The sequence below is a fragment of the Carassius carassius genome, chromosome 5 (assembly GCF_963082965.1).
Source record: "Carassius carassius chromosome 5, fCarCar2.1, whole genome shotgun sequence".
NCBI lineage: Eukaryota > Metazoa > Chordata > Actinopteri > Cypriniformes > Cyprinidae > Carassius > Carassius carassius.
The window spans coordinates 15,428,813-15,454,780 of NC_081759.1; the positions used below are offsets into that span (position 1 = coordinate 15,428,813).

At 37.7% G+C, this 25,968-nt stretch overlaps 2 protein-coding genes across 3 annotated transcripts in view; one reads left to right on the top strand and one right to left on the bottom strand.

Moving 5' to 3' along the window:
- The first annotated feature begins 686 nt into the window (after window positions 1–686).
- On the top strand, window positions 687–15,763 carry ppp2r1ba (protein phosphatase 2, regulatory subunit A, beta a). The gene is made up of 15 exons (XM_059549881.1): window positions 687–842; window positions 1,731–1,821; window positions 1,920–2,020; window positions 2,118–2,350; window positions 3,290–3,437; window positions 3,655–3,810; window positions 5,487–5,601; window positions 7,710–7,780; window positions 10,000–10,134; window positions 11,931–12,104; window positions 13,686–13,746; window positions 13,897–14,051; window positions 14,308–14,450; window positions 14,575–14,666; window positions 14,883–15,763. The coding sequence occupies exons 1-15, from the start codon at window positions 765–767 to the stop codon at window positions 14,897–14,899; spliced, it is 1,770 nt and encodes a 589-aa protein (XP_059405864.1). The 5' UTR covers window positions 687–764; the 3' UTR covers window positions 14,900–15,763.
- A 5,868-nt stretch (window positions 15,764–21,631) lies between these two features.
- LOC132140855 (serine/threonine-protein kinase SIK2-like) overlaps window positions 21,632–25,968 on the bottom strand; it is a 31,817-nt gene continuing 27,480 nt past the window's right edge. For both annotated transcript variants that reach the window (XM_059549883.1, XM_059549884.1), the window contains 4 exons: window positions 23,278–23,438; window positions 22,960–23,079; window positions 22,280–22,374; window positions 21,632–22,136 (listed from right to left, as the gene is read on the bottom strand). In XM_059549883.1, coding sequence (XP_059405866.1) covers window positions 21,713–22,136; window positions 22,280–22,374; window positions 22,960–23,079; window positions 23,278–23,438 — 800 coding nt within the window. In that variant the 3' untranslated portion in view covers window positions 21,632–21,712. The remainder of the gene's footprint in view (window positions 22,137–22,279; window positions 22,375–22,959; window positions 23,080–23,277; window positions 23,439–25,968) is intronic.

Below are 25,968 nucleotides of genomic sequence, written 5' to 3' on the forward strand. Positions count from 1 at the left end.
ACAAACTCATATTCTCGCAATGAGGCTCCTTGCATGTTTTAGAAAGCTGTATTAGAAAACTCCGGGTGGACACAGGGGAGACTCTGCTTTTGCCGGGACTGTTCTTTCTTCGGCTTCTTGCAGAGTCAGCGAAAAGAGATAATCCTCATCGCTGAAGGAGAAGATTCTGATTAAATAGAGCTGCGTTCTGGTGGGCTAAAGTGGCATTGGTTTGTGCAGCTACACAAACGTGAACAAATCAGGCTTCAGTAACAGATTAAACAGGAGTTTACCCATACACAACGTGAAGTGAACGTTCGAAAGGGCACTTACGTTACAACCTCCATTTAAAAAAGTTTTTTTTAACCACATTGGAATCGAAACTAGGAATCGATAAGAATCGGAATCGACAAGCAGAATCTAATCGGAATTTATAAAAGTTAAACAATACCCAACCCTATTTATTACTGTAACGATTAAACATACTAGTAACGAGTTACTGCCCAACACTGCACACAAGATCAGGTGTTGAAAACTGTTGTTTTAATAACATTAAATATTTTGTCTCAAAATACATTAATTCATATGCAACAATTTTAAATAATTAAATGTACCTTGATAGTGAATCACTCCAGCTATTTTGCAGAAAATTATATTTTTTGTGACTACAGTCATGCTGGGCTGGGCTTGTGCGCTGTTTTTAGTATTCTGTTGTGTTGTGTACAGGAAACCGTGAGAAACCCCGTAGCAGGAACTAGCTAGCTAAGCAGCCTTTAGCATCCAAGATGGCAGGAGCAGACAGCGACGACTCTCTTTACCCTATTGCCGTGCTAATTGACGAATTAAGAAATGAAGATGTTCAGGTAAACAAAATACGTATTTTAATAACCAACTACTAAGTTTGAGAAATAGACTGTAACTCGTAGGCTTGATTTTAACACGAATATCTAACAGAAACTGGTAACATGGGCCTGTCCTAGTTTAGCAAACCGGCTAGCAACTAAAAGATAAATCAGTAATTGAGACGCTACAGGATTAAAAATAAAATTAAAAAGGACAGATAAAGCCACCAGCATGCGATTTAGCGTAACCAAATGTATTATTTGATTTATTTCAAATGACTTAATTTCCTGTGTGAAAACAGTGTGACCGCAGAGCAGTTTGTGATTGCTAACACTGCTAACGTTAGCTGTTCTGTGATTTAACTGTTATGTCATTGACTCGCTTACTTAAAAGGTTAATCACAATATTACATTGCAAGACATTGTAAAGCTCAAAATAAGCATGCATGTGGTATGGTTTGGCAAAACAGTATTGACAGTTTTGTCATTTCAGCGAAAAGCCACTCAAGCGACCGTTAGCGATACGATTTTTCAGTGAGGTTTAATTTTTTTCTTCAGATAACTTAATTTATATTTGCAGCGTTCGATATCTATTTCATATTGTGTTTGTTTACAATTTTAAAATACATCAGAACTGATTATTAACAACTGTCCCCAAAAGGTGAACTTTGCTCTCCTTATAAAGATACAGGACTGTGATAATTAAAGGAGTCAAGGAAGGAAATAAATGGCGTAATCTATTTGGTCTCAATGGATTGGGAAAGATGTCATTATTTTTATAGTTTGTCTTCTATCAAGCCATCATTTAAATGGTATAGGTTGTAAACATAAACCAATAGTCTGTTTTGTCCCTCAGCAATATATATCAAAACTCTGTTCTAATGGATTTCTTGCCTTTTTCTACTGTAGTTACGATTGAACAGCATTAAGAAACTGTCCACCATCGCCTTGGCTCTAGGCGTCGAAAGAACACGCACTGAACTTCTGCCTTTCCTCACAGGTAAGTGTTTTTTCCGTTCTGAAATGACAATGACAGATATATTTTAGGTGTAGTTAATTCTCCTCATGCTTTCAATTCCTCATTTTGCGATTGATCAGATACCATCTATGATGAGGATGAAGTTCTGCTTGCTCTTGCTGAACAACTGGGGAACTTCACCATGCTGGTTGGAGGCCCTGAATATGTGCATTGTCTCCTTGTAAGACTTCATTTCATACTGAAATTTACTTAATGAAATAATTCCTGCTTTGAATTTGTTTGCTTTTTATTTGCTGAGTTGTTGTTGTTGTTTTTAGCCCCCTCTGGAGAGTTTGGCTACAGTTGAAGAGACAGTGGTGCGAGACAAGGCAGTGGAGTCACTGCGGAAGATCTCCCATGAGCACTCTCCAGTGGACCTGGAAGTACACTTTGAGCCTCTGGTGAAACGTTTGGCCAGTGGAGACTGGTTCACATCACGTACCTCTGCCTGTGGACTCTTCAGTGTCTGTTACCCACGAGTGTCCAGTACAGTCAAAGCTGAGATCCGCCAGTAAGTTTAATATATTTGTGAGGAGTGTTTTGTTGTTATACTGCATTTTCATTTTGGAAATATTGATACATTTAATGCAGGATTGTTCACACTAACAGCACACTGAAGAAGCACTTAAAAAAAAAAAAAAAAGACCAATACAGATTACACGCAGTTTTTTTAAAGTCACCATGAATTCAAAATTAACAGTACATTATTTGTGGAATAAATTGCAGTATTTATTATAAATAACTTTCTGGCTTGTCTGTGCACATTTTGTTTCTTACACTCTTCTGCTTTTGTAATCTTTAATTAAACATTCTGTAGTAATTATAAAAAAAATAAGCATAAATAAAAAGAAAGGCAATGAAGGAAATATCTTTAATAATATTATTATAGCTGTAGTAATATATAATATATTCTAGGCAGGTAAGTGAATAAAAAAAAAAAAAAAGCGATTCCCATTGCTGTTTCATTAATGTTAATTCTGGCAAGTACATAAAGGTATTACAGTAAAAAGATAGATGTAATACAATTTGACATGTTTTTAATCGATTACACAATATTCACACCAGTTTAAATGTAAATTAAATGTTTTCCCACTTCACATCACTTCTTTCTGTGTCTTTTGCATGTACTTTGTATTGACACTATCAGCAGCTGCGAAACAGGGTTCCAGCTGGCTTCTATCTTATTGAGATTTGTACAGAACCTGTAACGCATTCTGACATCAGATTTTTTGTCCCTGGTGTGAATGTCTCCATAGGAATATATTGCTTAAATGTATTGTTTATTATGGTAATTATTCACTCTGTGTGAATAGCCATTTAGATTAAAGGTAATTATACTTACGCAGTGTTATTGTTACAATAACCAAAGTGGAAAGGAAAGTCACTACCTCATCGTCTTATTTTTCTGTTTAATTGGAAACATGTTAACACATGTATCATCTCCCCTCAGGCACTTCCGTACCCTGTGTTCTGATGATACTCCCATGGTGCGCCGTGCAGCCGCCTCCAAACTGGGTGAATTTGCCAAAGTGTTAGAGCTGGAGTATGTCAAGAGTGACATCATTTCTCTCTTCACTGCATTGGCATCTGATGAACAGGTCTGGTTTCAGTAATACTCACTGAAATATACACAGTCTAATTCCGTCATTACTCAAACCACAGATAAAGTCTCTGAGCACATGTTGCATGACAAGACCATTGGAGGCTTGAAAGGTTTTCATTGTGTTTATGTAACTTGTGCTGGAGCAGAATTGTATGGCAAATATCAAAGTGCTTTCTTCTGACATCTAAATGCAAACATTTACATCACTGCAGGACTCTGTTCGTCTCCTGGCTGTGGAGGCTGTTGTCAGCATTGCCACTCTGTTGCCTCAAGAGGATCTGGAAGCACTAGTAATGCCCACTCTGCGCCAGGCAGCAGAGGACAAATCCTGGAGGGTTCGCTACATGGTTGCTGACAAATTCTCTGATGTAAGCCAAAAGCAAATCAAGCGTTAAGTTAGTTATATGTAATTTAATTTTATTGAAAAATCCTAGTGTTTATCACAAAATTCCATTTATTTTCAAAGGAAATGTGCCTGAAAAAAAAAGTCTTGTACTTTGTGCTAACATTTTACACCGGACTCGAGTGCCTCACAAACGAGGGTCAGTTCAGTGCTGGAGTTGTGCAAAGATTACTTCTGAAAGAGGGATTGATACCAACACTTTGTGTGCAAACATCCAAACGCATTTATTGCATGGACGGAGCAAAAATGTGACTGTCTAAAGCAGGGGTGTCAAACTCAGTTCCTGGAGGGCTGCAGCTCTGCAGACGTTAGGTCCAACCCAGCTACAACACACATACCATGTAGTTTTCAAATAAGCCTAAATGATTAGATGAGCTGGATCAGATGTGTCTAATTAGGGTTATATCTAAAATGTGCATAGCTGTGGCCCTCCAGGAATTTGACACCCTTGGTCTAAAGCATGTGGACCGCTCCATTTGAATGATAAATGTGTTTTAACAATGTTGTTGAACAGAATGTACAAAGAAAACTGTTAAAATAATCACAGCATTAACAATAACCTTGAAATAAAAGCATGAGGTTTATCTGATAATCATATGCATGAAAGTGGCGTTCGTTGGTATAGCGAACATCAGGCTCATTTTCTTTCAATATCATCATTCGCAGATGGAGAGGAAAAGTGAAAAACTATAGCATTTTATTTTTTGAAAATTAAGATGTTTTCGCACTGAAAGAGAAGAGATATTGCGCTCAAAGAACTTAAAGGGATACACTAAAGGGATAATTTTGTAATTAATATACTACCCTCATGTCGTTCCAAACACGTAAAAGCTTTGTTCGTATTCAGAACACAATTTAAGCTATTTTGGATGAAAACCTGGAGGCAATAAATACATAAAATGTACAAATGATGCAGTGCTAATTGACATTTAGTACAATACAGAAACTATAAAGTATATTTTCTACCTTATTCTGTGCAGAAAATTGAAATGATTGTTTGTAGTATATAAAACAGTCATAAAATTGCCATTAGGAAAAAATAAATTATAGATTGCAAATGACTATTATTGTCCAGCAGTGTATTTGATTTCTGTGATAATCCTGTGAATTCACTTAAAAGAATAAAGAATCGAATCGTTAATTTGATTAAATTGTGAATCGAATAGGATAGAACCGTTTTTTAATTGAACCGAAAACCTGTGAATTATGAATCGAATGGATTTTCTGTCTATCCAAAGATTCACAGCCCTGCTGCTCTCTATAATCCTACGCTAATGCACACAGCTCATTGTTGTGCAACTTGACCTAAATGCAGTTTCTTTCCATAATAATATGATAATCATTGTCATTTTATCTGATGGTTTTGGATTATCTTGAGCCACTTGTAATGTCAGATATTTTACAGGAAAAAGAAATATTGAATGCAGTGATAAAATACCTACAAATATCCTGGGTTCGAGCAGTGGCAGTTTGACCTGCTTTAGCAATGAGTATTATGTACCACATCTCTTGTGCAGTGCTAGAGTAGCCTTGATTGTATCCTAGCATGCTTCAGAAGTGGCTTTGTCCTTGAGTCTGCAGGAAAAGCTGAAGTGGTACTGTGAAATATGAATTGACATGCATGTCTCTGTGAATTTACAGCTACAGAAAGCTGTGGGTCCAGAAATCACAAAGAATGACCTAGTGCCAGCCTTCCAGAACCTTCTGAAAGACTGTGAGGCTGAGGTTCGTGCTGCTGCTGCAAACAAAGTCAAAGGTGAGAAAAAGCACCAACGCAGCCCTGTAATATATGAGCATGATGTTGATTTGCAAATCAGTTCAAATCTATTAATTTGCAAAATAGGTTTAAATAATCGTAGTTAATATATTTTCAGTAAAATGTGTTGCACACGTCTATAAGTTGCATAATTCAAAATTCTTGAGAAAGAAAAAAACATGTGTAATGTCATGTTTTGTTACATTCAGATAGGGCTGAAACGATTCCTTGAGTAACTCGATTACAAAAAAATTATCGAGGCAAATTCCTCTTCCTCGAAGCCTCTTTTAATTTATTTTAAATCTCACGTCAGGTTCTTTTCGCAATTAATTTTTAATGTGACAACGCGTTTACGTCACCCACAAAGCGGAAGGAGACACAAGCGCTGCGTCTGAAGACTGCAAGACTGCAAGGAGTCAGCAGTGTTTTGATTTGAGGGCGCGGGCAAACGTAAAGAGAACGTCGTGGCGTGTGTCCATTGCAAGATAGAGCTGGCATACCACAACTAGGGCCCTATGACTTCCACGATGCAGAAAACGCGGAGGGAATCAAGTAATAAAAACGGAATTTACAGTTTAACGCAGAATGGCACAGAATTTGCCAAATTTTACATTTACATTTACATTACATTTATTCATTTTGCCAAATTTTGAATGAATTAATCAAAAATAGGTCATTGCACTTACATCAAATCACGATATAGACTAATATCTGTAAATATTAAGCCTGAACAGTCTATTTAAATATGAATCCTGCATGTTCTGCGTGTCTCTGTTAATGAATGGAGCAGAAGCGCGTCTTCCTTTATTAACACAGTGAAGCGCGCGTGACGCTCGTGCTAATTTCAGCGTCTGCTGTCTCACTAAGTAAGGACTTGAACACATGAACAACATCTCCAGAACTGCTCTGACAGTCACTTCATGAGCATTTGACCGTTTGATTTGAGTAAAACTAGCGTCACATCACATACACAGAACTGTAAAGGTATGTCAACCCGTCAAAATAAAAGTCCGGTTAGCCTACTACTAAAAAAAAAAAAAATCTTAATTTTTTTTTAAGGTTTAATCGAACAACATTTCTTCCATGTTTTATTTTTAATAGTAAATCCCCTTTGTTTACCAAAAAGTTAAGTTAATTTTCAATAATTAAAAGATAAATTAAATTAATGTTTTATATGTTTAATGTGCATCTCAGAAAATGCTTTATTTAAAACCAAACTGAATGGCACTTAAATGCACTTAATTCATCTGTCAACTTTGTCATTGCTCACAGTTCAAATGCAGACAGAGAAACGATGGGTAATAATTAAATTTTTATTTTTGATGTATGCATTGCATTCTATGCATTTAAAAAATAAAATTTCTAAAAAAGGAAACTTAGTTGTTCATTTTAAGAGACCCAGGAGTCTTATTTTCTCTTGAATAATTAATATTGCACTTTAAGCAAAAACACATTTTATCCGATTACTCGATTAATCGATGGATTTTTTAGTAGAATACTCGATTACTAAAATATTCGATAGCTACAGCCCTACATTCAGAAATAATGTACAATATTGATAGATAAGTTAAGCATGTATTTAAGCTCCTGCAATTCCACAATAAATCACTGAAATTGAATTCAGAATAGGAATGAAAAATCTAAGTGTAAAACATAAATTAAAGTGGCATTTATTAACACCAAGCCTAAACAAATATTAATTTAAAGTGCAACTGAAACCACCAGTGTGTTGGAAGTGTGCTGTACATGAACTTGCATACATTGTTTATTTGGTACAAATTCTTTGTATAATATAAATTGCTTTTGAATATAAGCTGCAACAGATTTCAGAAAAAGGTGACATGTTGGCGAAAAATACTGATTTATATACAAATTTAGTATTTGCTGAAATTTTTTCTTTCATTTTTTGTTTAGTCAGTTTCTTGTTTAAGGAATCAAATAATAATAGTTTTGTCATATAAACATCTTTGGATTTTTTGTTTTGTTTGTAGCTAGCATTTCAAACTGTGGTTGAAAGACTGTTTTTCTCTGATAATCACAAAATTTCACTGGTATTTTTCTTATGAAATGTTCTTATTGTGATTACCCTAACTGATTATTATCCTCAGAATTCTGTGAAAATTTGCCAGAGGACAGTAGAGAGACGATCATCATGACACACATTCTTCCCTGTGTTAAGGTAAAAAAACTTCTTCATTCAGTATCCCTACTGCTTTTACAGTCACAAAGCAGGGAATTACACTGCGACCAAAATGGTCACATATGCGACCTTTTGAAATGACATTGCGACCCTAATTTTTATGAGGTCGCAAATGTATCGCTGATTATTTTTGTACCTACCTTATGTTTTAGGCAATATGCTATGATTTACTATGAGCATTTATTAAAACAGATATGTGTATTTTAAAAATGTTTTATAACGTGCTCTGAGCATTTACCACATCAAGTTGGATTCAGCCCCATGGTGTGGGAAAGCTGAACTGAGTAGCTGGTTACTCGCGCGCTTGTGTTCGCTGCGCACGAGAGCCGCGTCTCACGAACAGCAACACTGAACCGAGCTCTCCTTCAGGACGTTCGCGTCCTCCTGCAACTGAACGAACAAATACAAATCGCAGTTTAAACAAACAGAAAAGGATGCGAAAGAGCTTAATTGAGCACCGCGGTGTTCTGGTGTTCAGGGCGCACGCAGAGACGCGTCTCAAAGTCTTCTTGCTTTTGTACCGACAAATAGGCCTACCGTATTTTCCGGACTATAAGTCGCACTTTTTTTCATAGTTTGGCTGGTCCTGCGACTTATAGTCAGGTGCGACTTATTTATCAAAATTAATTTGACATGAACCGAGAGAAATGAACCAAGAGAAAACATTACCGTCTCCAGCCGCGAGAGGGCGCTCTATGCTGCTCTGTGCTCCTGTAGCCTAGACTGAGCAGCATAGAGCGCCCTCTCGCGGCTGTAGACGGTAATTTTTTTCTTGGTTCTAAATAAATGCGACCTATAGTCCAGTGCGACTTATATATGTTTTTTTCCCTCCTCATGACGTATTTTTGGACTGATGCGACATACTCCGGTGCGATTTATAGTCCGAAAAATACGGTACATACTAAATATGTCAAAATACCTATTTTGGAAAGTGTGTTCAAAAAGTCTGTGGTTATGTCTTAAGTGAAAGTGAAGAGTTGGAAAGAAATCGGATGTGTATCATTATAATGTATGCATTGTCTCTTAAAGTGACCGCGCCTAATTTACTAGCTCTGCTGTCGGTGTCTTTAATGTTAATCCAAGAAAATGAAAGTAAATCCCTCACTGCTCTTGATTGAATTACTCTGTAGTTTTAACAAGAATTTATCCACAGTCAAACTAAAAATCAGATATAATTGATTATATTGTTTTACTGTGTGGGTGCAGGACACTAGTTCATATATGTAAGTGAGTATAGTAAAATACAGCGAACTGTGAAATATTATACCCAAAAATTCTTCATACTGTAGACTACCAGTGAAATTGCTAAAAATAAAAAACATTTTGGGACCTGACCATGTTTTGCTTAAGTGTTTCTTTCTTTAATTGCTAATGCAACCTTTTCACACCACAGACTGAACAAAATTAAACATTGCTTGCTTGGTAATTGTTCAACAAAATATTGATATTTGTGTAAATATAGTCATACTGACAGTTGTCTGAAGTTTTGGTTGATTCCATTACGTATCTTTCTATCAAAGCTATCTGACATTATCAAGATGAATTTGTTCTTGTCATATTTTATTACCAATTTCTAAACTATAACAAATAAACTGTGATAATGTGGAAAATGTTGAAGCTGTCTGAATAAATTTTGGTTTGACTGTGTATTTTATTTTACAGTGAAGACTATGCAGTGCTATTTTAAATTAGTTTCTGGACACCTACAAACATTGTGTAAATGGCACAAATAAATAGAATGAACATACAGTACAAATTAAACCATTTCAAACAGGGCCAACTGTACAACCTGCACCAGGGCCCCTCTAACCCCAGCTATGGCCCTGGGTTAAGGTACCAATACAGAGCAATATACTGTGTGTACTGTAAGAAATAAAACAAGAAGGCATGTGGTTTAAAAGATGGCAATTAAAATAAAAAGCACATCTGAATGCAATAGTTTCATTATTATCCAGAGTGGCTTACTATAAAAAATTTGTATGACCAAATCATGTTTTGCGCCAGTAACTGAATGGAAAAGGTTAGTGTAGTTCCCTGCAAAGTCCATGTAGTAATATCCTCCAGGAGGATCAGTAGCAAAATACTTAAGCTGCAGTATATACTGATACCATGTAGAGTTCAGGTATTACACCTCATTATTTGAAAGTTGTATTAAAGCATTGATAGCATTGATGGCATGTTGTTTGCTCTTTCAATAGGAACTTGTCTCAGACACTAATCAGCATGTGAAGTCTGCGCTGGCATCAGTCATTATGGGCCTCTCCACCATCTTAGGCAAAGACAACACCATTGAGCACCTGCTTCCCCTTTTCTTGGCCCAGCTCAAAGATGAGGTAAGCCTGCTGTGTGTGTGTGTGTGTGTGTGTTAGAGAGACAGAACAGGTCCAGCTGAGGTAATTTGCGTCATGTTCCAGTCACAGATGATACTTCTGTGCAACTGCTCACTTTGATCCTGTCAAGGTGAGGCATTGCTAATGCTAGCCTTTTAGTGGAAAGCAGAAAGCATCGAAGTGAAAGATGAATGGATGAGTGTGACACACTCGCGTATCATCTCTTTATTTGTTGGGACTTTTTGTTGCTTTTTGCTGTCTGTATTGCGATAGCTTTTCTTTAAACTGCTTGGGAGAAGTCTTTGAACATCTGTCAGTCACACAGACTGCACGAAATAAATAGAACAGAGCCAGCTCCTGGACTACAGCATGCATTGATCAATGTTTTAAGATTGGAAGCTCTCTTGCTGTTCTGTTTCACTTTTTTGGAATCAGTGTTAGTATTTTTAGTAATATTTACATACTGTAATTTGGCATACCATCTATATATTTAATTGGGATGGGCAATATAACCGTAAATCAAAACCTTGATTAATTTAACACTTTAGGCAAGGTAAGTTTATTTATATAGCACATTTCGTTCACAATGGTAATTCAAAGTGCTTTACATAAAAGAAAGTAAAATCATGAAGAAAAATAATTTCAAAAATAAAACAAGCAATTTAAAAACGTTGAAAAAGATTAAAAAAAATACTTATTTAAAATGAATTTAAAACATTTAAAAATATAAAATGATTTGATATAAAATACAGTGAATATGTTAAATACAGTGCAATCGGTTTGGACATCGCACAGTGCTCATTCAATAAATGCACAGCTAAACAGTTGAGTTTTAAGTCTAGATTTAAATGTGACTAGTGTTTTAGCACATCTGATCTCTTCTGGAAGCTGATTCCAACCGCGGGCAGCATAGTAACTAAAGCTGGACTCCCCTTGTTTTGTGTGAACCCTTGGTATTTCTAACTGACTCGATCCTAGTGATCTGAGTGTTCTGTTAGGTTTATATTCAGTGAACATATCTGCAATATATTTCAGTCCTAGGTCATTTAGTGACTTATATACGAGTAAAAGTACTTTAAAATCAATCCTAAATGTAACTGGTAGCCAGTGTAAGGTCCTGAGGACTGGTGTGTTATTCTCAGATTTTCTGGTTCTAGTCAGAATCCTGGCGGCAGTGGATTTATTTTTTAAACGCAGCACAGAATGCCTACTCTGCAATGTTGACATCAAATACAAAAGTAGCCATGCCAAACTGCTACTTTAAATAAAAGTTTGCACCGCTTTCCCCGCTTCCAGTCTTTTGATTGATCCACTGTTTTGAACTGTAATCGAGTTGTGCTGCGTGTAAAAGATTAAATCTTTTTAATGTGCAACTCATGTGCGAGACGTGCAACGGTCACGTCCGTATAGCTCCTACTGTGGTGGTATGTTTTTAAGGGGAAAGTATTAATAGGATTAAAAAAAAAAAATCTAAATAACTCGCATGGGAAATTTATACCGGTTAGAGGTTCTGAATTTTGGTTTTGATTCGTTTTCGCTTAATCTTCCAGCCCTACTTAGGCTTATCATTTATATTTATCGGTTTTATTTGTAATTTTACTTAATGTTATGTGCTTTTATCATTTAAAAAAATTTTTTTTTTTATAGATATATTTTGTTTTATCTTTAGAAATTTTATTTAGTTTTCTTGCAGTATTTATATTGTAACTAATGATTTTAATTGTATTTTTATTATTTGTATGGTTATTTGTTAGCATGTTGTCCGGAATGTTACAGTTTTCGTCATTTCCTTCCTGTAGTGTCCAGAGGTCCGTCTCAACATCATCTCCAACTTGGACTGCGTGAACGAGGTGATCGGAATCCGCCAGCTTTCCCAGTCTCTGCTTCCAGCTATTGTTGAGCTGGCTGAGGATGCCAAATGGCGAGTACGACTGGCAATCATTGAGTACATGCCCCTTCTGGCTGGACAGCTGGTGAGTCCTGACTGTCAGTGTCCTAGATTGCTTTATCCTGAAATGGAGATCGGAATGTTCTATAGAGATGTTCCGATACCCTTTTTCTCTTCCCGATACCGATTCCGATACCTGGGCTCAGGGTATCGGCCGATACCGAGTACTGATCCGATACCTGGGTGTGTATCTGTATATACAGCTGTATATACTACTAGCCCTGTGTAAATTTCTAGAATTATTTTATGGTGTGCTCCAGACTTATCCCTTGATAAAACATGAACAAATACATGGTTAACTACTGTATTTATTACAGTATTTTTATTATCTGACATGAATTTGACAGTAATATTATTTAATTTCTTAAGCGAAAAAGAACTTCAAATGCAGCCAAAAATCTAACACCGCAACCTAAAAAAGGTATTTTAGTATTTTAGTTTTACAATATTGGTGTATAAAAAACTGCAACAAATAAGTCTAGGAATATAAAAAATTCTATATTAATCAGATAATCTCTTTACAACAAAACAAGTAAAAAACAAGCAACCGTCTAGCCATAATTATTATTATTAATAGAGACGTATTATTACTACATAGAGACGTAGCTAAATCTACTGTAGGCTACAACAGTAGCTTAATATATTGTCAATTTACTCGCCATGAAGATCTTTGAGTGTCTGTGTTTATGATATGACAGTTTTCTCAAATGAAACGCTAAATTCTCATGAAGTGACGGTTTATGCGTTCATGTCCTCATATAGTGACACACGGCAGGGGCCACAAAACAGCGAGCTCCCGTGCATCTGCGCCCGTCTCCCACAGAGATGTAGACTTTGCAGGAGTAATATTTAAATAGTATTTTGCAGTTTAATATTCACAGACACTAGTATATATATTCGGCTACAGTCTGGAGCCCTGCGCTTAGACTAACACGGAAGCGACTGAACGCAGCTGCGGGTAACGAATATACTCAAACTTACTACCGGTTCTACAGAGACGCTGGTATCATCACATTTTTAAATTTTCAGCACCGTCTTGGTCCCTAGTCGCCGTTTTACTGTCTGGTTGGTCCAGTCTGAAATACTGCTAAACAGCGGACATACTGCTAACCACTGATCTATAATATAGAAGCGGCTTCACTGTCTGTTGGCAGTTTAGAACGCGATGAGCTATCCAGTCATATATAGATCAGTGCTGCTAACGCGTTTTCATTTCTTCTTCGCTGCTCTACACAGGGGTTGCTTGTGGCATTACAGCACAACGTCCTGTGTTTGCAATGCATTCTGAGCAGCGAAGAAGAACCGTGCAGCGGTTAGGCAAAGCTAGCGTTCATAACTAGGTCTTGAAAATGGTATCGGATCGGTATATGGGTTCATGTACTCGCCGATGCCGATGCCAGAATTTGTTGTGGTATCGGAGATATTTCCGATACTAGTATCGGAATCGGAACAACTCTAATGTTCTTATTCTTCAGTCTTTCTTTACACTTAAAGCATTTAACTAATCATCTTGTTAGCTTATTGCCGTCAAGTCGCCTTGGGACTCTAAGCTAATCTAACCTAACTGATATGAGGTATCCTTTCTTTCTCTTTCTCGTGCTTGCAGGGTGTAGAGTTCTTCGATGAAAAACTCAATTCTCTATGTATGGCGTGGCTTGTTGATCATGGTAGGTTGCTTATCAGGAATGTTCATAACTATAAGTGCACATGTGTCCCACACACAAGAAAAAAAATCTAGTTGCAATTCCATTTGCTTGTATCATATAATGTGTTGGATTCTGTCAGTCGACTAACACTTTTCTCTCTGTGATCTTCAGTGTATGCCATCAGAGAGGCAGCCACCTGTAACCTGATGAAACTGGTGGAGAAGTTTGGAGCAGAGTGGGCACAGAACACCATTGTGCCTAAAGTGCTGGGCATGGCTAATGACCCCAACTACCTGCACAGGATGACTACCCTCTTTTGCATTAATGTGAGTCAAAGCTTATCAGCTTTAACAAACAGTTGCTGAGTCACAGAGGAATGTATGGCGTTGGTGCTGATGCATTAGGGTGGAAAAGAGCAGTTTGACGAACATTTTGACTTTAAAATATAGTAAAATCTGTCTTGTATTCTCTTTGTAGAATGATGCACCATCCATTTAATATTTTAAATTATCTATAGAAATTATGGGTAAATTCATCTTTAACCCCTGCAGCGGTACTGATGTGTGTAACTGTCTGTTTTAGGCTCTGTCTGAGGTGTGTGGACAGGAGATTACCACCAAACACATGCTTCCTGTAGTTTTCAAGATGTCCAATGATCAGGTAGCCAATGTACGCTTCAATGTGGCCAAGTCTCTTCAGAAGATTGGACCTGTGCTGGACAGCAAGTATGTTCATCCACATTTAACCAGTAGTTGATTTTTGTGTCAAAAATATTCACATTTATCTTAATGCGACTCACTTCTACATAATGGCTCTTGATTTTTGTTGTTGTTGTAATTTTTATTACAGCTGTCTGCAAACAGAGGTGAAGCCAGTGCTGGAGAAACTGGCATCAGATCAAGATATGGATGTGAAATATTTTGCCCAGGAAGCCATCAGTGGTGAGTTCCGCAACTTCTGCTTTTGAGTGTTGTGCAACTATTGACGCAAACCAGAAAGCTACTATGATTCTTAAATACAACCTGCATCATTGAAAACTCATGACTCACCATTATGTAACTCTTAAGTTAAAAACAAATTACTTAAAAATTGTTTTATTTAATGATATTAAAAAGAAAAACATACAGTTCTGACTTTTTTTTGCTCTCTCCCCAAAGTTCTTTCCCTGGCCTAATGTACCTACTTGAAGACCGAAAGACCTATCTCTCAAGTTGACCTGCGTTGTATTTATTGACATCCAGGATCGTCCACTGGACTGTTTATGGATAAAACAATATGCTCTGTTCCCTTTCAGTGAGAAATGTTTTAGGGATACTTGGCTTCTCTCAGTGTTTTGTTCAGCTGTTCACCAAACATCATCTTGCTCTTGATTCTCTTCCGCTGAGCCCTTCTTGCTCTGTGTATCTTCACTTGCTAACCCTCAGGCTAGGGTCACACACTAGTTTTATTATCAGTGTAACAATGTATTGATAGGTTTAGAAAATTAGATGTTTTGAGGCATCAGATTTAACTTCAGTCATCTGATCTGATGGACTGAATCTCTTTGCTCTTACTGCTGATTTTAAGAGTTGACCCATGCCATGCGCACAGCATGACAACAGGGCGAATCACTACTGCACCTTTAATTCGATTACTGTGTTCCTGTGCCCTTTCTTACACTGATCGTTGTTGAACCAAGACCCCATAAAGCCTTAGCAACGTGGCTGTTCTTTTTAATGGAGGGCTCTGATACTAATCCCCTGTTCAAAAAAGTGCTTATCTTCTTAAAGGGACCATGACAAATTTCCATCTGCTTCCTGCAACAGTTCTAACAGGGGATGGGCATTCCTAAATGGAATTCTGTGCCATTGATAGTGTTGCACATTTTCCCTTTTGTTTTGTTTTTAAAACATTTAACTTGTCCTTTATATGACTGCATCTGCATGCCTCTTGCACACAGGTTCTGTAGACTGTCAGTATATTGAGAAGCTCATTAATCACGAGGCATCCTAAACGCCCTCCCTTAACACATTGCTTCTGCCTGTGATGTTGGCTGTCCGATTCTTCTTCAGCTTCAGATTGCAGTCAGTATAGTAGTATCATCTTGTGTTGTGAGTGTCATTAGAATGTGCTTCGGGTTTTATATGAATATGGAATATATGATAGAAGGGAACTCAATAAAGAACGTTATATAAACCCATTTCACTGTGTGTGGACATTCTGTAATCCATCAGATCGTGTACAGTAAAACGCAATATAGCATGAGGATGTGTCTAAGCTGGGAATGGATTGCAGCAGAGCTGTTTATTGAAGGAGGCATATCATGAGAAATCTAATTTTGAAATGAGTTTTTGGAGTAGGTTTTCATTGCACGCTGAACTCTCAGAACTCAAAACTTCTCTTCTGTCCAGAAAAAACATTAAGGTAATGGCAGGAGGCATCAAATAAGGCATCCATTTTTTTTCTGCAAGGATGCATTACATTCGAAAGTAAGGCATTGCATTTCTATTTCATATAAATGCTGTTGTTAGAAAAAAATAACAGCAAGAATAAATTGTCATGGTTTTCACCAAAATAAGCAGCGCTGGATCAAATAAATGAAGCTTTGATGAGCATTAGAAACTTCTGTAAAAAAAAAAAAACAATCATATTGACCCCAAACCTTTAAGTAGTGTATGCAAATGTTCTGTTAATTGAATGCATGTTAATTACATGTACTCTAAATATATTTTTACATCTAAGTGGAATTATATATATAAATGGCCATGTGAAAGTGTATCTGTAATGTTAAGGGAAATTTCCACCCACAATTAAAAATCTGAATCTGAATCAAATTGTATTCCTAATTTTAAATAACACTTGGTGGCGTTTAAATCTAAAACCAATAAGGCTTAAATGTCACTTTTTTTCTCCTCTTTGCTATTGTACTGTCACCTTATTTTATTTACAAAAAAAAGGAGCTAAATGATGCAAAAATAAGTCTGTCAGCCTCAGCAGCTCTGCAGATTCTTCTGAAAGATCCCAATTTTAAGAAAGTGCTTGGTTTATTTTTAACATGTCACCTCACATAATTGGTAGACTCAGTTTGGTAAATAAAGTAAAGCCTGTCAGTCCCAAGTGATGAAATAATTAGATTTTAATTTTCATTTAGAAAACTGCATTCAAATCCATCCTAAATTGTGGAGCTGCTGCTGTCGTGCCTGCTGATGAACAGTTTACAGCTGGAACATCACGACTCACCTTTTGAGTGTTAGTGCCGTTCTGCCCAGATTATTCATCAAGGGAAATGTATTTATACCAACACTCCTGTTCATTCAGCAGCTATTTATAAAGTCCCATTTTACACACTGTAGCTGTTCCAGGGTTTACATGATTGTTGCCACATTTCTACTGTTTGTATTTGGATCTACACCAGTGACAAATTGCCTGCATTATATGGCTAATTTACAGCTTTTCCCTTCAAGATACAGTAAGCTCTGTTTAAAGGGGTAGTTCACCCAAAATTGAATCCTTTGTCTTCATTTACTCACCCTCGTGTTGTTCCAAACCCATGTGAGTTTTTATTTTATTTTTTTCTCACTGAGTCAAAAAGAACAAAATCGTCACTTCCGGATATACTGGCTTTAAATATCACTAGGAAAAGTAGAAGCCATAATTTTTGTATAAAATGAATAGCTTGCACGAGCACACAAAACAATAAATGCTGTTATTGCTTTTGGAAGTGGATGCCTGCTTTGGGAATGCTGTCATGTAAGATGGTTCTGGGAGAAATACTTTGACGACAAGACTTTGCTTGGGCATTTAACAATGATCATAACATTTCAAATGCTGTGCAACGACATCAGTCCACTGGGTAGTCAGGCTGTGCCATCCCATAGCGCAAAGTCACATGACTTTTTTATTTTATTTGCAAAGTGCCTTTCCATCTCACATTATTCGCTTTAACCCTTTCACATAAGTTCAAAACCACCTCAAGCGATTGTAAAAACTATTCCATCACTCTTTTCTAATGTGATACTTCTGTGCTGACAGCATCTGGGACATTTGATTAAATTTGTTTTTAATGAATTGAAAAAAAATAATTTTTAACCCATTCTTGCTTTGTTCATGAATGAATCAATCATTTTAAACATATCAAATGACTCGCTCAAGACCACTTATTGTTAGTTTTATAGCATTATTTTTGCTGTATATATCTATTCATACCACCTCTGAGCTCAACAACAGTCTGTGTAAATACATCTAAAAGCCTGATGCTGCTTCTGTGCCTTTTTTTTTTGCACTGCAAAGATGGATTTTATTAGTTATTGCAAGCAGAGGAGTGCAGATGCATATCATGAACGCGAGTCAAAGTCTGATGCCAAAAAGAAGAAATTGTTGAATAAAGTCGTTATTTTTGTTCTGGCTTCATAAAATGATGGTTGAATCACTGATGTCCCATGAACTATTTTAACAATGTCCTTACTATCTTTCTGGGCCTTGAACGTGGTAGTTGCATTGCTGTCTATGCAGGGTAACAAAGCTCTCAGATTTAAAAAAATATCTTAATTTGTGTTCCGAAGATAAACAAAGGTCTTGCAGGTTTGGAACGACATGAGGGAGAGTAATTAATGACAATTTTTTTTTTTTTTTGTGATCTATCCCTTAAAAACATATGGTATTTATGTCACAAAATTCTTTTAACCAAAGAAAGGCCATCATCTTTCTTAGTATATAGACAGAACTGACATAATGTGATTCGATATTTACAAAGAAAATGTCACTCACAACATTTTCACTCAAGGAATGCAACTTTTATTCCCCCTTGTGCAAAGAACTCAGCATTTTCAACTGAATAAGTTCATATTGTGATTACATATTGGGAAACATTTTATCACTGAAAAACGACTATAACAAAACAGTTCACTTTTCAATGTCGGTATTAATATCAACAATAGTCAAGAAGGATCTGACTACAAATTCTAAATAGTCACAATAAGATCTTTTCCTTCAAAGGCATAAAATGACAACACTCACTATCAACACCGATTTTAAACATCAGAAGTATTACTCTAGATATTGCTATACTTTAAATGGCATGTACAGTAGGACCATGACAGCTATCTCATGTAGCTGTATGGTTCCAGAACAATCCACACAGTGGACTTCAAAATAGAACCTAAATGGAGACTTTGGTTCATGGTATCTGTCTGACAAAAGAGGGTGCTTCATACTGAATTTCCAAACAGGAAGCTGTAAATGAATAATTAAATCTAAAAACAGACATTCTTCAAAAAGGAATAAGAAGAATTGAAAGGCACAACACTTAAGTTTTTAAACCTGCTGGACTTCGGTTTGAGTAATAGTGCACGCTGTGTGAGATCATTGTTAAAGATTTACTCCACCCCAAAATGAAAATTTTGTCATTAATCACTTAATCACCCCATATCGTTCCAAACCTGTAAAAGCTTTGTTCGTTTTGGATAAAAACCTGGAGGCTTGTGACTGTCCCATATACTGGCAAGTAAATTACACTGTCAAGGTCCAGAAAACTATGAAAGACATCGTCAGAATAGTCCATCTATAATCAGTGGTTCAACCGTAACGTGATGAAGCGATGAAAATACTTTTTAAACACAGAGAAAAATTGTTGAATAAAGTCATTATTTTTGTTTTCTTCGTGTACAAAAAGTATTCTCGTCACTTCATAATGTTACAGTTGAACCACTGATGGCAGATGGACTATTCTGACGATGCATTTCATACTTTTCAGGACCATGAAAGTGTAATTTGCTTGTTAGTCGATAGGACAGTCGAAAGCCTCCCGGTTTTCATCCAAAATATCTTAAATTTTGTTCCGAAGTCAAACGAAGCATTTACGGGTTTGGAATGACACGGGGGTAAGTGATTAATGACAAAATTCTCATTTTGGGGTGGAGTATCCCTTTAATTCTGATCGGTTTAAACCATGTAAGTCTGAATGTTTACAGTGGCTATAAAAGCAAACGTAATGTCAGAAAAACCATGTACTGTAACCTTGTTCTTTTCTACTACTCCATTTTACTCTGATAAGCCTAAAGTAGGTAGTGTGATTTTAAAGTCAATATGAACTCAAAAGGAACCCTATTTACTTTAACGCACATTGTTTGGCCTTACAAGGCATAACCATTGGTGTATATTATTCACAGATGATTTGTTTTTGTAATATTTCATCATTGCTCCACCCGAAACAACTTAACTTTGTCTGCTGACATCATCTAGGTCGTGCCTGTTAATGTTTACCAATAGTCAAAGAGCACTGTGGTAACACTTTACAATAGTGCTGCAGGAATGAGTCCTAGAACCCAGACTTGTTATCACAAAGTCAGTGCTTGAAATAAGTTCTGTGGTTCACACAAGCTTATTATCCATTAAAATGAAGTAATACACTACCTATAATTTTTTTATAAGCTTTTAGATGTCTTGAAAAAGGTGGTTGCTAACAAGTGGCTTAATGGGACTACACAGGTGGTTAGGGCAAATAAACATGGCATTGAACACACCCATCCACGCACGCACGCACACACACACACACACACACACACAAAAACTCTCTTACAGCCTTTTGTTTATACTTCCTCAAACTATTCCAACTCAAATTTTGAAACTTTATTTTAGAATTTAAATAAAGGCCATAAGAGCTGTAAGAAGTTTAATGGTGGTGACACTGAAGTCGATTGACTGCTTTTAGAGACTGTGTTTAGTCTTCAAAATTCACAAACGTTATGTTCATTGTCTCAAACAAAAGGTGCAAGAATTATAAACATTTGCAGGTCCAAAATCGAATGGGAGAATCCTATTGGCTTTTGTCGAGGAAACCAGGGTGATGCCGATGCTGCATTTACACCATGTCATAATTACGGTAATTACTAGACACTTGTGGAATTATTATTGATTATATGAATTACTCAATTAAATATTATTAAACAGAAATATTACCCAATATTATTACTTCACTACAATTTGCAGCTGAAATGGCTGTCATATTAATTGTTTTTGTTCGGTGTTGCAGCAGTCGGTTGGTACAAGTCAAAGCCCTCATTACGAATTCTAAGAGGATGTGAACACTTACATCAGAATCTCGTAATTACGTTTATCCTGACATGGTGTGAATAAATCATAATGCCTGGGTTGGCTTGCAAAATTACATAATATCTGCAGCACTTAAATTATTAGTACATAGTGCTTAGTTAATACATTAGTTATTGTGAACTAACAAATCAATGGTAATATTTTACAGCATTTATTAATATACTATTGTTTATTGTTAATTTGTTTATTTTGCTTTAACTTACTAATGCTAATTATTGTGAATATATAAATATGACGTTAAAAAGTATTATTATATGCACAAATTAAAATCAATGTAGATTGATAAAAGCTGTAAATTATTTTTCGTTCATAGTTGTTTATTTTCTTGCCATTTATGAGACCTAATTAAATTTTTTAACAAATCGAACCTTATTGTAAAGTGGTGGCAATGTTTTAAACTCAGGTCTGACTCTTGTCTTTCATTCAGAAGTTCATCACTCCGACATTACTCACTCCATCAAAAATAGACTCAATTCTGTTTCATGTTGACTTTAACATTATTTCTTTTCTTTTTTTAAATCCTAATAAGTCCTAATATTTACACATTTCTCTGTTAATTATATCTATTATTTAAAATCACACAATACTAATAAGGAAAACTTGAGTAGCTACTGATCATTTAAAAGATGAAACAAACTAATTATAAAAACACTGAAACTCATAGAACTCTAGTGTATTATATAGGAAAAGGAATATTGCTTTAATACTGATATTCAAATGCTATGGTTGAAGACTAAATTTAATCTGTGCTTACCAGAACAAAAACAAAACAAAAAATATTTCAGGACACGAGCGTATCTCACAAACATCTCAAACCATGGCGTCTTGTTCGTCCCTGAGGGCGTTTTTGGCCACATCGTATGCCTGAGAGCCAGCCTCAGAGTGTTTTATTTCACATTTAGTTTACGAGTACACAGCCCTGTGGGGCCTCTACGGTCTCCATCATCTCACAGTCCAGGAAGGGGGTTTCAGGTGCAGGTTGAGTCAAAGGGCTTTCTGCTTTGCCTGGTTGGGCAGGACTCCACGCATACAGGGGCTCTGTAGGGAGGGATGGGGTGTAGTTTGTGCAGTTGTCTGGTGGCGGAGGCCAGTCTGGGAAACGGGCTGGCTTGGGGCCATATGACAGGGTTGAAGTGGCAGGCCCCAGAAAAGGGGTTAGGGTTTGGGTCCGTGTGAAGGGAGGGCTGGATAAGGGACTGCTGCTGTTCTGGGGGTCTCTGCTGTCCTGGGGAGGGCGGTAAACATCCTCAGCCAGCTGCATCTGGTGGAAGTAAGCCTGAACCTGAGACTGCTTCTGGAGATAGAGCCTCTTCTGCTGCAGTCTGCGTAGAAGATTACAAATGAACAGATGTGTCATAATAACTTAAACTTAAGGACAACTTCAGGATATAAGTGCATTTCATTAGCTCTGTACTTATTCTGTACATAATGACAATAAAGTTGAAGTAAGGAAGTTGTTCCTGACCTGTGCTCCTGGAGTTGTTGCTCTAAAGTTCGTGGTGCAGCCTCTTTACAAAACATCTGTCCACTTCCAAGACCACTTGCCAACTGACTGGCCCTCTGAAAAAAAAACCAAGCCATAATCCATTAAATCTCATTTACATGCGAATAATAACATTATTTACTACACATGGCACAAGTTGATTGGCCTCTGCTGATTCTGCAGCCAATGAAACTGTTTGCACAACATATAAATGGTTTGGTTTAGTGTTTGTAGTAAGCTAGTCCTGTAGCCCGCTATCAGAGGTCCTCTGAAATCCTCTATTATCTGATTAACCAACAGGCAGAAAAAATGTATAGGCTATATATATAAAAATTTGTCATGTGGTGTGACTCCCAAAAAACAGCATCACCAGAAAAAAGTTAAAATACCCTTTATCTTGAAAAATCAATTTAGAACAATAACTATATACATATACGCGTGTTCACATATATTTATGTTATATGGAAAACATTACATTTTACTTGATGGTTACACCAAGTAAACTTGAAAATGGTATAAAAGTTTTTTTTTTAAATCCATAAAAAAACCAACATGAACACAAGAGTAAATTTCAAGAAATTTGGCATATGTGATTTAACCCAGATTTGTAGAATTGCAACATTTTCTTCATTGTGTTCAATCTTACACATAATTAAGTATACCTGTAGTCGCTGAGCGAGGTACTGCGTCTCCAAACTCTGTCTCCTGGATAGCAGATAAGGGTGCATTTTACCAGTAAACGTCAACGTATCTTTTCCACTTGGACATTGGCGTCCCTCTCCCTGAAATTTTGAATTGTTTCATACCAGAATAAATCACAAAGAACTGCCATATTCTAAGTCTAACAATAAAAAGTTAAGACAAAACACTCTTTTTTTTAAGTATTCTGCTACCTTTTTTTATTCCACATCCAAAGGCCAAAAACCCATGCATAAAATGTAAAAATAGAAAACCGAGAACAGCACAAATAGTTATCAGACCTGGTGGCTGAATGGGTGGTGAGGCTCTAGGAGCTCCTGGGGACTGATGGTGGGTTTACCGCTTCCTCCACCGTCTCCTAACACTATCTGGGCTTTGTTCAGCTCCAGGAAACCCTTGGTTCTGGCCAGGTTTTGGAGGTGCTGCCTGAATGCCACTAAACCTGTTGGGTTCAATAAATGCAACAGACTTTAGAGTCAGATGAACTGGTGGAAATTTTCCTGTGAATGCTGCAGGGGTGGTCTGACTCATAGTCTTGACTACTGCTATAATTAGTACAGGAGTGAATCACTACGATTATTTACAGCTTTGAAAAGTAGTCATTCATAGATGGTCAGATATCATTAAGAATAAGGGTTATTTTATCTGCTAAAAATAAATCTTCCAAAACACTGATTACAACATGCAAATAGATGCCTGCAAGTGGCTAAAGCAGCGGTCACGCTAGGTTTTGTGCTCCATCCACATACAAGGGATAATGGATACGGTAACAGATTTTGTCTTCTGTAGCACATTGTACTATTGTGTTGTTGAATGTGTAATTTTTTTCAAGGTATCACACAACTAAATTCATTCCAGGCAGGTCACACTGCATGTCCGTATGGCTTCAGCAAATGATTTCAGTTATTTTAAAGGTCCTTTCAGCTTACAACAGCAAAATAACCAAAACTCACAAGGATACTGAAAAGCAAATGAATATAGTAAATAATACAATAAAAATGACTAATTATTTTCATGTTTTTGCCACAAAATACAATTTTATTATGTATGGAAAGCACATACTCCCACTTTCTCTCCCTTGCAAACACACACACACACATCCATAAATCTTTTTTTTTTTTTTAAGGAATAAAGACTTGAACAGTATTTTCATAAAAAAAAAATAAGTATAATTTAGAATACTAAAAAAAAGAGTACTTATCATAGAAAATAATATACTTTAAAATAACATAATGAAGTGCAAACTAAATGTAATGTTTTTAGACACTAAACCGCATGTTAACTGCAATTTAATCAAATATGAATTATAGTTTACATTTTATATGAAATGCAATAAGTTAAACTTAATAGAGTTCTCTTACGAGAGCTCTCTCGTACTGCGTCTTAGCTAAGACGCTACGGGAAAAGTCTCTTTTCACGAAATACTGAAGCAAAAAATTATCCTTAATTTTGTATTTTTGTAAAGCGCATTTGCAGCAGTACACAGCCATAGGCGAGACGGCTCGTTCGCTCATTGGCTTGTTCTGCGGCAACTGCACAGCCTATCGAGCGCAGGCTGATGCAACATCAGACGCTTCGCGCCCTTCTTGCCACTTCCCGCCGAAACGGGTGTGGCCCAACCTATAAAAGGAGCTCGAAAAGGCTGACTCACCTGATTTTTCATCTCTTCAGCGAAGCTCACGTATCGCTGGATCACAAAGGAAGCAAGCGCCGTCTGAGAAGCATATCAGTGGGACGAGCCATTCTGAAGCTGCTGGCCGCCTTCCATTGCCGTTCCTGCTGCGCTGTCCGACGCCTATATCCTTTCAATTCTGTTATATCCAACTGTTCTTTATGTGTGTGTGTGTGTTCGCCTTGCGACACACACTCGTAAAAGAGCTTGCGTCTTTTTTAAGATGCCTTCCTGCGGCTCGTCAGAGCCCCACTCAGCGAGGGAGACCGGTACGTCATCTGTGTCTCCTGCCTGGGTGAAGATCATGCAGCGCTCGTGCTCGCTGACGGCGGATGCCCTCACTGCGAGCTGTTGCCATGGACTCGCCTGAGGACTCGCCTGGCCTTTTCTCTGAGCCTGCATTCTCCGGATTCCGGAACCGTCTTCAGCTCAACCGAGCTCGCTTCCCATCGCTTCCCGGTGGGCAGCGCCCGCTGTTTGCCGGTGCGTCGTTCGAGGAAGTCGATCTCAGGGCAGCGTCGGGGGAAGAGGACACGCGCTCTCTGCTAGCTTTGGGCAGTGAGGGCTGGGCAAGCTCCGAGGATCTCGCGCCTTCTGCTCGGAAGCCCAGCAGACGAGCTGACATCGAGAAGGAGCCGGGGCGAGTGCTCACGTTGGCCGCGACGAGTCTCGGCCGCGAGTGGTCTGGACCAGCGCCCCCCCTCTCGTTCCCGGCTGGATGGTATTTTCCTTTCGGATGAGCGTACTTCTCAAAGCCCGCCTCATTTCTTCCTGAGCTTCACGAAGAGGTGGCGAAGGCTTGGAACGCTCCTTATTCAGCGCGAACTCGTTCGTCTGTCTCACTAGCATTCTCCACACTGGATGATGCTAAAAACAGGAACTACCAGTCACTTCCGCCGGTGGAACAGGCGATAGCGATGCACCTTTGTACGCCCTCTGCTGGACGGCGGCAAAAGCGGTGTTGCCATCTAAGCCTGCTGTGTGAAGCTGCGTCTGTACTACTCACGATGGCTGCTTCATCGAAGCGCAGGTGTACGAGTTCCGCTGTGGCCGAGCTCTCACCCAGGCGCCGCTGTTTCAGTTCCAGGAATTGTGACTGTCTCAGCGTTTTCTGCAACGCGCAAGCCTGCACAGTTGCCCGCTTGCCTGCACACAAAAGCCGTTATCACAACAGCTTCAGCAACGCAGCTCGAGACCCCCGTTCTCGCTCTACCGGCCGTCGCCCCGTGCCGCGGGGACCGCGGCAGAGGATTACGGTGAGGCCGGGATCCCCGAAGCCATCCTAGGAAAGCCATCTATG